Source organism: Xiphophorus maculatus, chromosome 11 (assembly GCF_002775205.1).
Source record: "Xiphophorus maculatus strain JP 163 A chromosome 11, X_maculatus-5.0-male, whole genome shotgun sequence".
Lineage (NCBI taxonomy): Eukaryota > Metazoa > Chordata > Actinopteri > Cyprinodontiformes > Poeciliidae > Xiphophorus > Xiphophorus maculatus.
In genome coordinates this window covers 10,535,666-10,551,787 of record NC_036453.1, presented here as the reverse complement: position 1 = coordinate 10,551,787, position 16,122 = coordinate 10,535,666, and the positions used below count along the sequence as shown (strand labels likewise).

Genomic DNA, 16,122 nt, shown 5'->3' with positions numbered 1-16,122 from the left:
TGGAGATTTCTGTGCCGCTACATTCGTGCAGAGCATTTCCAGACATGTCCAGTGACGGCACGCAGCTGCGTCCAGTGGTCACACAGAGACACATGCTACATCAACAAAAAGAGCACTTTCACATGGACCTGGCAAACGCAGCAGTTTCCCTCACTGTGCAGTGGGACGTTGTTCATTTCTGACAAACCATAAAAACATAGATTCAAAGATCGCATGAAGTAAATAAATAAAAAAATAAATGAACTAGACTAAAATGTTCAAATATTCCTTTTAAATTAGTGATTAATTTTGGTTACTTTGTATATCAGATTTTTTTATTTTTTTATTTAACTTGTTCTGAAAATCTTAAACTAAGAAATTTCAAGCTTAGACAACGCTCTAAAACAGCAAAATCTAAAACAGTGACAGAGCTCCGTGAAATTATCTCTCTCACTGTTTTTTTCTCTGTTGTATTTCCTTAAAATCCAAAGAAAGAAAAAAAAATATATATATACCCAGGTATTTTTGAAATATCCAAATATCTTACTGCACTTCAAATAAGACAAAAATAACTTAAAAGTAACTTTTGAGTAAGTTTTAAGTCAATAATTCTTTGAAAAAGTATTAGTTACACTGGCAGATTACTTCACTTGTAACATGGGAAAACGTCTAGAAACTGGACCAAAAATACTTGAGATTTTTTTCTCTGCGGTGTACAGCTAATTATTGTTTTGTGTTATAGATACAGTGAGCTAGCTTAACGATTTGCAACCATGAACTTAGTCTGAGCCTTAAATAGATGGTCAAGTCTAGTACTAAACAGCATATTAAAAACATGAGCCAATATGTGCAAAAATAGTTGAAATTTGAGACGCACAGATAGGCCTTTCGCGATAAACGGTAAATCAATTAATCGTACGATAAATTAAAACTATCTACGTCATTTTAATTATCGGCATTATCGTCTCTTCCTACCTTCTTCTCTTTCTGTTGATGACACCGAATGAAAAAAAAAAAGGCTCAACTCCGGTGCTCTCCACTGACCCCCCCCTTCCTCATTTCCTTAGTGTAAAGCCCAGCGCACACGACACGATCTTAGAGCTGCGGCCTACCGTCGGCCTATTTTCAAAACCTGACAGACCACACATTAGTCGACAGAAATCCTAGGTATAACGGATCGATCGGTTCGGTCCTGCCGTGTGGTGTCCAACAATGGGCACAAAATAATGGCTACAAGTCCAGTGAACTAATTTTAAAACCAGGCATTAATCAATGCTTTACTACAATCTACCTGCAATGCATGTAACTAGTGTCAGCGTAAAGTCCTGACTGAATGAAAATCATTATAACCTATTTACGTCACATTAACAAAGAACAGCTGAAAAGTTACCAGGTTTATCAACTGCGTAGCAATTTCGCTCCAACTTCTCCCCTTGTCATTTCTATATTCTTTGCATGTTGAATAAACATTAATATTGTTTCCACGTATCATCTCCAATGTCTGCTGGACTTCAGGTTGCGCTGTGTCAGCTGTTTGGGATTCCCCTCCGTAATTTCCCCTCTGAAAGCGCGGAGGAGAATCTACGCTTTCTGATTGGCTGCCTGTCACATTCAACAGGCTGCGTTAAGCTCCCAGTCGGGAAAACCCTGATTTAGATCTGAGCGGCCACGATGATCTACCGTAACACACCACACAATCTTAGAAAGACCAACGTGCCAAGATTGTTGTAAGGGGAAAAATAAGAGCAAAAAATCATGTAGTGTGAATTATTGCATCAGGTAGTCGATGAGCCCATTTTCTCTATTTAAATCTAATTATTACTGAAGGGTAACATAATATACAGACTTCATAATCTGCACTCTTTTGGTTGAATGCAGTATTTATTTCCACTTTGGCTTTATGTTGTTCAGTTTTCTTTTTCAAGTGAGTTTTTTGTTAAAGGAGACTGAGAATCCATTTTATTTTTGTTTTTGGTTGTTTTGTTTATTTTGTTTATCAGCTCAAGTGTTAAGTGTTCTTTTGAAAATAAAGTGTATCTATCTTTGGCAGGAAATTGCATGCATTATTACGTCACTTCCATTAAGTCAGTGTAAAAAGGTCTTCAAACAATGTTATCGTTTATCGCAATAATTTTTGAGACAATTAATCGTTGAGCAAAACTTGCTATCGTGACAGGCCTATGCACAGATTAGAATTTTGTAGCTATTCTGCAGGTTACATTAAGCTTTAGCCTGCCCATTTTAATTAAACCATTTAAAATTTTCTGTTTAATAAGATGGAGTAGAACTAAAATATATTTTATGGCTTTTCTGAAGCCAGTGGTGAACTTTTTATACTAGCAAAAGACAAAAATTGCCAAACAAAATGATTGCTAGGATAAAGGTTTACACTGAGCCATCCCAATGCAAGTAAAGTGGCATTGCTAAAAATATATTTATACTTCTCAGGGAATGTATACTTGTGCATCAAGGCCTGAGATTTCCAAAATACTGCCAACATTTTCAAACCCAAATATTTTAATAACAGAGGATAAAGAACTGTACCTAAGTTTTGTCTACAGTTTAAGCAACTTAATCTTGTTCTCTCTCACAACCTGAATTAACATTTTGCTTTTTTAGCAGCCAGTTGCTGATAAGGGATATCAAACTCAAGTTTGAAAAAGGAAAAGTTTACCCTAAAAAAGTAAAGTTGTCCACAGGATGAATATAAGAGTAAAAGTTTCTGCTTGCTTTTATTTTACCACAATAATGAATTATTCGCTAGCCGGTTGTTAACCGAAAAGGTTCAGTCAACAAAACAGAAGAGAGTCCTTCAAATGATACAAAAAACCCCAAAATATTTAAACTGAAATAAGACTTCTTCATACAGTAGTATCTTTTACCCCTTACCAAAACATCAACCTGTTTTTCTAATAGCATCTTAATCAGCTTTACTCATCAAGCTTGTGCACAAAAACAAGGAATTTGATGTTGGCTCCACTTTGCTCTCACTGACTACATTAAACTGAACTGACTAATAGGTGGTGAAGCTAATTGTTTCATTTAAATTGTTTTATTCCATTTAAAACCCATCCACTTTGCATCTGTGTCGAAGTTCTCATACTTCTGAAGCTTTTTGAATATTTTATACTTCTGATAAGAGCAAATTAATCATCTTTAACCTCCTCACCGCAATACAGCTAAAACATGATCACAACTACATTTGATTAAGTGTTAAAAACTAGTACAATTACACACTAAAACACTGTAATGCTTAATTTCTCATATACTCATTTTATTCCCTCATATTTAATGCTATTGTGTCTCAGACGGGTGTCTAATTAATCCCATTGGGATAAAGAAGGAATCCATCAGAAGTCAAAAACAGGTTTCTGTTTCCTGCTGCGGTGTGGCTCAGCGGTCCTGCTGAGCGCCACTGTCACAGAACACAGTTAACCGTGATGTAGAAATCTGGACCCACATTCTTCTCGTTTTAATGAAACCCTACATTAAAGCCGTCTGAGCACAATAATAAGCCAGAGAGATAAATATTTGAAGCTGCTGTTTGGCTGAGAATAGCCCTAGTTGTTTCTTTTTTTATCTACTGCATCAAAAGTTGTTTTAATCACCCAAAGCAGAAATTACTGACAGCATGTTCATGATATGGCCGGGTTTTGTATTTTTTGCTAAGAGGCAAAAAGACAATAAAAGACTAGTAAAAATCTATAGTGCTCAGAAAAGACAGCATAACCAGAAGAGAAACACATTCAAAGAAAATGCATGATCTGTGACTTCCCCAAAGGCACCGAACATTTGATGGGATAGCGGTAACAAGCAAACCTAATAATCTAGATGCGGATTGAAGTCTTTCAAACACCCAACAGGAGACTAGTTTGTGTGAATATGTTTGGTAAATAAAAACTCAATTGTGATGGGTGCGTATTCTAACTGAAGCTCAACAAACGAGGAAGCCTGAAAAATTCATCAATGCTTTTCTCTGAACTTCAGAGCTCTGCTCATAGTTTGCCCCAAAACTGTAACATGTTGTTAAAATAAAAGAAAGAAAGCATAAAGCGTACACTTCTGACCAAGAAATATGAGGTACATATTTTGAAATCAAAATCTGGCTACAGGTTAAATGTTCTGTTCCGCATGTTCAACAGGTAACAGGCATTTCAATACAATGGAAGACACAGTTCCAGTGTATTTGGAAAAGAGTCGCCGCTCTGCCTCACTTGTTTTTGTTCAGTCACAGATTGTCTTAGACATTCTGTTTTTGATTTTAAAAAAGACCAGAAACTTGGCTGTTTGAAATGTTATTGCTTTACATGTGAAAGTAAGAACATCTGCTTCAGCAAAACTGTAGAAATTGAGATACAATTTCCCAATATATTTTTAATATTTCGCAAAGAAAAGTCTTGAAACATTTTTAAACATCTACTTCAGAGTGTACATGTTAAAAAAACACAAAGGCTTTTACTGTATTTTTCCCTGAAGGGAAAGGTTTTGAAAAATAAGTTGAAGTCAATGTTCAGAGTCAGTGAAGAATGCTTTATGTGCATCATAACAGCAGCCTCAGGTGACCCTCAGAAATATTACATACAAGACTACACACTTTTCTGTGCATCTAAGAAGCAAAAATCTTGAATTGTCAAATTTTCACATTAGTTATTTTATAGTGTTACATTAGAAGTGCCATAGGTACCTGCCAAGCAGGTGTCATTGAAGCATAATATTTATGCCCTTTCTGGTAATGTCAGCCAATCATTTATTGACTCCCAACAGAAGTTTTTTTTTGTCTTAAAATTAAATGAAACCACTGAAAATGAAACTGTTCTCAAATTGTACAGTAAAAGTAATGCAGAGAGATTATAGACTACAAACGCCAAGCAAAACCGAAATCTACTAAGTCTTCAGACCAGAAGCAGTCACAGCATGCTAATGGAAGTGTTAGCATACTCATACAAACACCCAAGACTAATTGGAACAATTTCAAGACTTTTTGAAAATGCTAAAACTTTGGTTTTTAAGTTGTTTTGTTCCAGTGTTTCCCACAGTGTATTACACCGTGTTCCAAATTACTATGCAAATTGGATTTAAGAGTCATAAAGAAAATTTTTTGTTGTATTATCAAATTTATAGATGGTATTGTGTGTCAGGGATCTTTGAATCACTATAATTAATTTCAGAGAGCTGGTTGATTAGTTTGTCTGATGAGCTCAATTAAAGGAAATCTACTGTAAGAGCGAAAATACTCCTTATAAGGTTGTTTTTCACCAAGGAAATCTGGCGCCAAAGAAGGTCGATTTGACCTGGCTCATAGTTCCTTGGTGAAAAACAACCTTATAAGGAGTATTTTCGCTCTTACACTACTTCAGAAGGATGTTCCACATTATTAAGCAGGCCACAGGTTTCAAGCAATATGGGAAAGAGAAAGAATCTCTGCTGATGAAAATAATCAGATAGTGTAGAGCCGTATGACAAGGTATAAAAACATTAGATATATAACGAATACTGAAGCGTTATCGTACTGTGAATAGATTTGTGGCTGATTCAGAACAAAGATGGGTTTGTACAGATGAAGGCAAAATAAGGAAGGTTTCTGTTAGACAAATTCACCGGGTTAAGAGAGCAGCTGTTAAAATGCCTTTACAAAGCAGCAAACAGTTATTTGAAGCTGCTGGAGCCTCTGGAACCTCAAGGTGGATGATCCTCCAGAGGCTTGTGGTGCATCAACCTACTATTGGGCCACTGCTAACCAGAGCTCACAAGCAGAAACGGTCTCAGTGGGTCCAGCCGTACATGAAGATTAATTTTCAAACAGACTTGTTCACTGATGACTGCTGTGCAACCCTGGATGGTCCAGATAGACGCAGTAATGGATTGGTGGTGGATGGTCACCACAGCCCGACAGGCTGTGACGTCAGCAAGGAGGTGGTGGAGTCATTTTTTGAGGAGAGAGCTGGTCGACCCCTTCAGAGTCCATGAAGGTGTGAAAATGACCTCAGCAAAGTATATGGACTTTCTGACTGATCACTTTCTTTCATTGTTCAAAAAGAAGAGCCAAACCTTCTGTAGCAAAATCAGCTTCATGCATGACAATGCACCATCTCATGCTGCAAGGAATATCACTGTGTCATTGGCTGCTATGGGCATGAAAGGGGAGAAACTCATGGTGTGGTCACCATCCTCCTCTGACCTCAACCCTATTGAGAACCTTTGGAGTTTCCTCAAGCAGAAGATCTGAAGGTGGAAGGCAGTTCATATCAAGCCAGCAGCTCTGGGAAGATATTCTGACATCCTGCAAAGAAATTCAAGCAAAAACTTTCCACAAACTCACAAGTTCAATGGATGCAAGAATTGTGCAGGTGATATCAAAGAAGGTCTCCTATGTTAACATGGAACTCGGTCTGTTAAGATGTTTTTGATTGAAAATAGAAAATCTGCTGTGCATAATAATTTGGAACAGTGCATTTTGAGTTTATTTTTGAAAAAAGTACTCTTCTCATGGGGAGCTTTGTTCAGTAAAATTTGAGTTATACTGTAATAGCTCATGACTTGAAAATTATACTAACCATCATTTGCATTGACCATTTAAGAAAATCTGAGAAAATACCATTTGCATAGTAATTTGGAACACGGTGTATAAGACTGGTGGGTCACCAGGTTTTACTTTTCCCCCCACCAGGTTAAGCATCTTTTATTTTAAATATGAACTATGTTTGTATTTAACCCATTGAACTGGTGCAAGGGGATACAGACTAACTGTGCCGTTCCTGCTTATGCCCGTTGGCTTCACATGCTATTATTTCCAAATTATGATGACTGCTTGTGCGCCTCTGAATTTTTGTAACACTTTTTTTTTAAAACACGTTTTAATACAAAAACATGGTGGCTGCTGGTGGACTACCCTAGTGCCCCTTACAACCGGACTTGGTACATTTAATAGGGGAAATTATGTTCCTTCTTTTACAATAGAATACAATCCACAGAAATTATTTTAATTTTAAAATAATTTTCATTATTTCTAGATTAAGAAATATCGAAAAGATATCACAAAAGAATCTGACATGACAAATTGTGTGTATGACTATGAATTTCATTAAAGTAAAATCAGATCTATACATTCCACTAATAAGGTCATTTATTTTGAAATATTCCATTCACACAAAATAAAATAGCATCGCCTTAGTATTTAGCATCCCCAGGAAGCAGATTTGTAAAAATCTGGGTCGCTCCAAATCAGCAGAAATCATGACTTCCCTTTTAAAACATGTGTCTGGGAATCTAGAACACACAGTTGGAGGTTGGTGATGAAAAAAAAGAAAGAAAAGAAAAGAAAGTCCAACTAAATGTTGTAGACAACAGTCAACCACAAAGCCACTGTTCCTCGCGTTGATCTTTTTATCTCAAGGAAACTGCAAAGTCTGCAAATAATAAAATGTGGGTTCCTCGCTGTAAGCAGCATCTTCTACATCATGCCGGCATGTCATCCATTTTTAATAAAGACATATTGATTAGTGCATGTCTATGCATGTAAAGAGGCTCATTTTTATGTTAATAATTTAGAGTACTTACAACAAAACAAAGCAGTTAAGAGATAATGGTCCTTTTTACTTCCTTTATTTTTTATGTATAAACCACTTATTGCTCTCACTGGTAGTTTTTACCCTCCTAGCAACCTCAACTGAGTGTATGCTGTAATTTCAGCTTAATAAAGAATAAAAATACTCTGTCTGACATTCTAATATGTTTCCAGCTGGGTGTGCATACGACTCTACTTAGCAGTACAGCTCAGACATACTGTGATGGATGATTTGATGATATGCGCTTTAAGAAACGAAAAAAGATATATTTGGAAGCAGAAGATTCATTTTTAAGCCACAGAAATCATTGTTCCCTGTTCTCATCCTTTAATCAAAACCCAGCTGGTGCTATGGCTACCATCGTATCATTTTATTGTGCCGGTTGTTGAGAAAAAAATTAAATAAATAAAAGGTCTTGCTGCTGTTTCCTGTGATTGATTTCTTGCTGCATGACTGCTGAATGTCAGCAGAGATGAAAAAATAAAACAAAAGATACCTACTTGCTCTTTGATTGAGAGACAAACACTGAAAGCTGACATTTACTGCTGGGCACCGTTTTCCATTGAGTAAAGTTTTCCAAGTGTGCAGCGTCAAAGCTTAGCAGAGAGAAAGGTCAGTAACAAGACAGGCTGAAGTGTCGGAGGCTGAATGGATGAACTAGCTTCGGATTTAGGAGGTTCTGTGATCTGATCCGCACAGAAGAACATCACAGTCACAGCCGAAGTCCACCAAAAAAAAGAAAACCTACGGTACGGACAAAGACTCTTACAACTCTTCAGTGCATAAAACATGAGCATTCCTGCTAAAATTAAAGTACACAAATTTCCCATTCAATGATCGTATAGATCAGTATGCAAGTAGCGACTCTTTGAAACAATTTTAGAAACCTTATCAAATACACTAAAAAGATACATACTGTAATTATAACAAAAAGTTATAAAACTAAGTAATCACCCATTTCAACAGAATTCGTAAAAGGAGGTAGATCCGCATTCTTCATAAACTAAACATTTTAAGCAGAACAAGTGCTGCTTAAAATGCACTTTATCAAAAAGCTCTGGAGAAAACACAATTACAAAGTGGAAAGAGAATGGCTTAAAGGGGCAGTGATATGTAAAATTCACTTTTTTGATTAAGTTATAATGTTATTATAACACAAAGTTTGCAACAGATAATGATGAAGGTGCCAGTCAAAGTCTGACATGGAAGACTTTTTAGAGAAATTTGCAAAAACAAATATTTGAAAAGAAGAGTGGAGCAGAATTCTTTAAAACAATGTGAAAAACTGATGAAGTGAGAAAGAAAGGTGGCACTACAAGCTGTTGAATTATGGGGTGTTTGTAGCTTTCACCCACAGATTCTCCCTTTTGCTGAGTCTTCATTTAGTAATTAATGACAGGGTGGAATCTATTGCGAGGACTTGAAGTTGGGTTTTAGTTACTAAGACCAGATCATTTTTATTGTGTCCAGAAATTGAAAGCAGATGTATTTATACTAAATGACTTAAAATCCATTTGTATGTTTTTTTTTTTTTTCTTAATCTTCTTTTTGTAAATACCAGCTCTCGTCATGTCCAGCTTTAAGAAGTTGTGTCTTAAATAATGCAGTACTCTCAGAGAACAAGAGCAGATCTAAACTGGGGAACTTTACAGCATCTATTAGCTGACGCATGTTCAGAGTTCAGCAACGGGGTAAGACTCATATCCTTCTTAGGAGGCATAAGGAGGAGATCAAAACTACAGGTTCTGGTGCTGGCTTTATATCTGTGACTCAGTTTTCTGCCTGAATGAACGGCAACGCGGAGGTGAGCGTGGGCGAGCAGGAGTGAGGAAGGTAGCATGAGGTAAAGAGAGAGCAGGACGACATCACGTTAAGCCTGTAAGGTGTAAAAAAACATTAAAATGGCTGCATTTATAGCTAATTTAACTTATAAATATTGCTGAAAGAAGAACTGCATATGAACATATACAAATCTTGAAATGATGGGTAATTTTTTTCTTACAGTTAGTTCACATAATTTCCATGGTGTGAGCTGATATCTGTCTGCAAAACAGAGGAGGAAAAACTGAATTTTATGTCATTTTCAAGGAAATGATTTCAATCCAGTTCAGTAAAATGGAGCTTAATTTTCTCAACTTATTGCCCAAATTCCAAAGGCCAACAACAGTGAATGCATATGGTGTTTCCGCTGTAGGAGCACTGACTGAGGCGCCTGGTGTTTAATTCGTGTGTAGGCTCTGCCCACTCAGCTTAATAATGATGTGTATCTGCTCCTGCATATCACTCCCACAGTAATGCTGGAAACTCTCATCCACTTGAGAACTTAGTCCACCCACTTTCACCTTCACTCTGCCCATCAACCACTTCATGGTATGCTTTATTCAATCCAGTGTTTCCAAACGAATTCAAGTACATCTTCAACCTAGAAACACAGATTGATCCGCATCGATTCATCTTTTATGTTACGTGCTCTACAGCAAGGATTGAAACTTCTGCAGCATTTCTGACTACTTGTTAACAGCTCAGTCCAACACGGATAAATGAGCAATACAAATGAAAAAAAAAAGCTTTTGCTCCAATATGATTTTCTTTAAATTCACTGATTTTATATTTGTTCTCATCCATTTCATGCTGCTTCAGCTGCAGGGCAACAACTCAGCAGGTGTGATAGAAAAGACGAGGACCATTTCCTCTCAAGTGAAGAAGTAAGATGATGAAACAAAAGAGGAGAGAAGGAAGGAGCTTATGCTTTGTGAAGCTACTTATTTTACAATAAACTAATGCTAAAATACATATAAGCTCTAAATACAGTTTATCGGTTCAATTGGGGACCAAAATTGCAAAATTGTGTAACATTTTCAGATGCTGAAGTTTGCTTTCACTGTGTCAAATAAACCAAACTCTTTGAAAAACCTGTTCATCCCCTCACCTGTGGTGGCGCTGCACCAAGAGCCACTGAAGAAAATGACACGAAAACCTTCTTCACAAAATGCATACAGAAATAAAATGGCATCAGATTTTAGAGGCTGCAAGATTTCTCTTTTGTCTTTGGCAAAACACCAAGAGCCATTTATCTCGCTAGAGCCAGACTTGTGCGTTTGTTTTGGCTATATTTACCCAGAATGCACTGTGCAATAGTTCCCTTCCTGCTTTTGGAGCGGTCTCCGGTCCACTTGGTGTTCACATATATATTTGAATGGTACCAGAGTTCACTTCAGCCAAACTGAGACCCACTTTTTAGGCAAAGCAAAGTTTGCTTTGTTTTGGTCTGTCTCATAGTCTGGAATGGAAATGCACTGTAATTCACCACAATAACATAAAAAAGCAGCCGAAGTTGGACAAAAAACTGATAGAATGTGATAAAGCCAGAAGAACTATTGATCAAAACCACTTTAAAATAATAAAAAGAATGTCTGTCTGGAAGAAAAGTGCAAAGAAATGAGAAATAAAATGTATAGGATCTGATGTGAACGTTGTGTCATGGTAAACATAAAGCCAATGTTGGTCTACTTCATTACGTCATGCCCCAGGCATGAGTCTCTGATGCTGAGTGCTTCCTTCCCCATAAGGAGAGCTACAGCTGAACTAAGCAAGAACACAAACAAATATGAACCATCAGGTATCCTCAGAGTCAAATCTAAACAGATGCAATAATTATGATATTAATGTTCTGAAACACAGCTCTGCAGCAAGGCTATAATTACACAACATAATGCGGGAAGAGGTTACTAATTAGCCAGTCAGAAAATAAAACTTTGAAAAACATTGTTGCTATCCATGTGTCACTGGTGAGGCGACAAAACGAATGTGTCAATTAAAGACATGGGGCAGGGTACGATGAGCTAACAGATTTTCACACCATGATGATGGAAGTGACAGCACTGGAAAAACGAAACAGCAGCTAGCTGCTGAATTCATAATAAAAAGCCCTTTCCCACCCTCTCCCTGTATAACCCCAGTACATTATTTAATATCTAAGGTAATAGGAAAGAGGACAGGAAATTATGCATCCTGCAGTCTCCATGAAACGGGCCCATGATGAATATCTTGTTCTCACATCTACTCTGATAACGCCACACTTGTTCCTAGATTTATTATGCAAGAGTTCAGAGCTGGAGCTTAACTCCAGAGTTCAAACCGATTAAGCTGCTGTCGTGAGACAAACTGTATTATTATTCTGCAGTAACCTCGCCAACAGCAGCAGGGTCACATCATCACTGTACGCTCCCAGGTTCCACGCTGATAGTTTGTTTAAAAAATGAAAGTTAGAAAAGGTTAGCATATTTAAGAAACTGACAGATCATATCAGTTCAAAGAAAAAGTAGATGGTACATTAGGAGCAGGTTCAAATAAAGTTTAGTACTTAAAGAAATGATTTGACTGTTATCAAAAAATAGCTAAGATATTAGCAGGTCAAAGCTCTTCTCAGTGCACTTTGTGCACATGTTGAGGTTGGGCACTAATCCAATACTTCACCTAGTGGAGGTTTCATCAGTAGGTGTGGTAAAGAACTGGCACTGAGAACTTGTTCTCCTGACTATCCAATCTCTGTAGATGGGTCTCCGATTCATTCTAGGAAATATTGCTTATTTGTGGATTTGTTTGTTGAGCACTTCTAAAACATTCAAACTAAAAGGCAGCACGGGAAAGCAAAATGCATAGATGAACTGCTGAAATGTCCAGCAGTGGAATCAATACAGTATATATAGCGGACAGTATTTATCAAGCTTTAACTGCACTGTAAAATGTTTTCAAAAGCTTGACATTTCTTTGAGGTTGGAAATAGCCTCACTGAAAACATACTTTTGTATTCAAAACCAAAATCTGAAGACTTTTCAAACATTTTTGTAGTCAATAATGAACTTCTACACATCACAAATCCTGAAAACAAGTAGCTTTCCAGCAAATGAAACAAGAAAGGCTGACATGGACATTCATTTTCATTTTGAGGGAAGATAAATAAATGTCTCATATCTCTGATGTTGTAAATATTCTGTGTATCCTAAACGAGACCTGCAGGACGAGTCTCAAAAGCTGTGACTCACCGGCACGTCTGTCTGTTCCTGTTTAGTTTATGAAGTACACACACAAGTGTCTAGAGAATCCATTTGGTCCCCTGCAGAAACAAGCTGGTGCTTTTATTTCTGAGCAGATCATTATTTGTCTAACAGTCAACAGACTTGGCAAACAAATGACTCAGTGGTTTGTGTTGTGAGCATGAGCAGATGTCTGTATGCAAAGTAAGAGATATGAAAAAAGAAGACATGGTCCAGTAAAAATACAAACATTAGCGTCAGATCCCAACAATGGCAGCTGTGCTAGTGAGAGTCTGTGTGGGCACGTCTGGGTGTTTTGCATTCCATGTGTACCTTTGTCGCTGAAGTCATCAACCAGGATGATTTCTGCGATCAGCTCTGGAGGAGAACGGTTGAGTATACTGTGAACGGTCCTCAGCAGAGACGACCAGCCCTCGTTATGAAACGGGATGATGATGCTGGTGTTGGGCAGCTTCTCTGAGTACAACTTCTTCTTGCAGCTGCAAACACACACAAAATATAGACAAAGATGTGTTAAAGATGTCGGCATGTATCAAGACATTTTGTACAAATTCTTGGTTTTTAAGGACATGTAGACGGCAGTCGACAAGATTCATACGAAGATGCAGAATGTTCTGAACGTTGTGTTGCTGTCATGGTTGACATGGTGCTTCAATGTCAAACAGGCCTGGGAACATATCTGTAGAGTGACCAACATGGATGGATGTGGTCCACATCAGAAACTGTTCTAACTACCAAGGGATCCCATTTCTCAGTCCTGCCTCTACTTACCTATTTAAGAGTGTTTAACATCACATCTGTGACTGATTTTAGAATCTCCGATTCAGCATGGCTTTTGAAACGTGGGTTTAGTCCTGAGTTCTAGAACAGCAAACCATATTTTCACCCTTGCAGAATTGCTAAGGGAGTCACATTTTTCCGAGAAGATTTATGTCCGTTTCCTTCAAGGCATCTTGTGGGGTGTGGCATGTATGTACCAAGTGCCTGGGTTTGTTTAAGGTCTTTCCAGTCCGTGTATACGCAAAGCAAAAGCTGTGTCCACATTCTAGGCAGTAGTTTAAGCTTGTTCTCAGGACTGGAGAGGTGTGCAGCTAGGTTTGAAGCAGCCAGGGTGAGAGTTAGTAAGTTTGAGGACAAAATTCTCCAATGGCAAAGGTTTCCTCTACGTTGAGGGTCAGTATGTGCTTCAAGCAAAAGAGTTCAAATATCTCAATATCTAGTTCATGAGTGGTGAAAGGATAGAGCGAGTGATGGATAGACTTGTGGGGCACCGCTGCAGTCTGTCATAGCAAAGAAAAAGTTGAGGCACAAAGCTAGCTGGTGATTTACCAGTCCATATTCTGACTCCAACCTCTGGATTATGAGATATGGGTAATTAGCAGAAAAACAAGATGCCAGATACAATCGGCTTCCTCCAAAAAGTGGCTGATCTCAGCTTTACAGAGAGGATGACCGAGCTACTCTTGGATGACAGAACCTAAGCTAGTGCTTCTCCACAGGGAAAAGAGTTGACTGTGTGCAGAGCTTTAAGCCTGAGATGGTCAATATCAGTGTTTATTAGTTGTAAACATAATTCAGGTAGAAATGCTTGAAATAAATCATGCTTTGTGTAATAAATCCATGAGCTTCATTGTTGAAATAAATAAAACACATTTATTTGGTGATAATATTTTATCCATCTGTAGTATTACATAGCATCACTTCAGAAGGAGGGCTCATTTGAATGGCCATATTTAAAACTCCAGAGGTCGTTTTTCACTTTTTGACAATGTGATTTGAAACCAAAGCAAAAAACATCCGAGCTTCAAGATTAGCAAAGAAACAAGAACTCACATTTGGCCGTAACATCTATTGCTCCAACGCAATGAAGTAGAGCCACAACATCTTTTCCAGCAAAAAAATGTCTTACACACTTTTCTTGCTTTGACTTCAGCTAAATACTTGGACGTGTGGCCAACACAAACTATATGACTGGTTTTTCCTCCACTGCCATTCCAAAACTTCTGTTTGCTAATTGTTCCGGCTGATACTCAGCCAGAGAAATCCAGCTCAATGGGAGAAATCCCAGACAGAGCACTGAAGGGAGATGACAATAGAGTGGAATTGCATAGGAAGGCAATGGCCAGACTATAATAACCATGTTGGACACAACATTTCCATGTCATTACTACTTTTTATATTATTTTTTAGGTCATTATTGCCATATTTGAAATGCTAATTGACAGAGAAAAAGAAGCCTTCTCCTTCCCGTGACACTGGCCTTTACCTAATTGTATAGCTGTGCTCTGCAGCAGTCCAACCTGAACAATGTGTTGCTCTTTTAATAGGATGTAATGAAGCATACCACCTGCTGCTTTGCCCTTCAGTTGCTTTCTCTTTTCTCTTCCCTCTCTGTACGCTTTCTGTGAGATCAGAAGGGGTATCTGCAGAGACTGTAATTACCTCGGAGGCTCTCAGGCCCGACTGGCTCTCGCTGCGTCTCCCCATCGCATCATTCTTGTAGCAAGCGCGAGCGAGACAAGTGAATGAAAGCTGCAGGAAGGACCCTGGCCCGCGGAGAACCCAGGTGGCACACGGTTGTCAGACACCTGTCACTCTCCTGTCGCTTCGACTGGTTTAATTGATGCCAACATCCAGATTGTCGGTCCAACAACCTGACAATACGTGGTTCTGTTGAAAAGATTTAAGCCCCAAACCATTTCTGTTGAGCCTGATTGTCATTTAGATCTTGCCAGGACAGACAAAGCAAAAACCACTCTTTAGAGAGTGATGACATGTCGTGGCACAAGACGGTTTCACAAAGTGAAAATGTTAAAATTCCACCAAAATGAAGGCATATGTTTTGCCAAGATGTTTAAGCGTTTACTGAATATCTTTCAGTCACGCTTTTCAGAGTTTTACTGCAGTAAAATAAATTAAAAAATAAAAACCGCTTAGTCCACCTTGAGTTTGCAAAGTTGAACTGCAATTTTTTGACAGCTGCACCGTGGGAGCAATAACGGGATCTGTTTGATAGAGTGCACTTCAGTGACGCCACCCTGGTGGAGACTGCGGCGCGTGGGATGGAAAGCATGTTTGATGTAAAAAAGGATCCACATAAGGTCACAGGATGTGGGAGATTTATAAGTCTGAGGGATAAAAATGACAGAGAGCATAAAACGTAAAGAGGGGACCTTGAGAGTGAAAGCGTTTAAAACTGCTTTCCACATGAAAGTGACAGTGGAGGTCAGAAAGAAGCACCTGTCAGGCAGAGGAAGGCGCTGAAGGCTGATCTGAGACGAAGTGGGTCAGGAGACGTTTAGACGGCTGTATTTATAATATTTCTGGTTCTCTTCTGATAAGTCACAGGTCTGTGGGAACAAACTCACCTGTCTGCACTGCAATCAGATGTCCATATGGTCTCTAAGCAGGATCGGTTTTTAAATGCATCACCCTGCTGGGGTTTGGAAGAGCTTACTGTGAATGAGAGCTGCAGTTAAAATGGGCTGCCGGCAACAATCTGCCACTTTTCATTTGGAACT

The 16,122-nt window shown here is 38.3% G+C and overlaps 1 protein-coding gene across 1 annotated transcript in view; it reads right to left on the bottom strand.

Annotated features, from left to right (window-relative positions):
• galnt10 (polypeptide N-acetylgalactosaminyltransferase 10) overlaps positions 1-16,122 on the bottom strand; it is a 104,396-nt gene that overhangs the window by 48,184 nt on the left and 40,090 nt on the right. Inside the window, exon 4 of the mRNA XM_014469258.2 lies at positions 12,914-13,080. Within this exon, the coding sequence (XP_014324744.1) occupies positions 12,914-13,080 (167 nt within the window). The remainder of the gene's footprint in view (positions 1-12,913; positions 13,081-16,122) is intronic.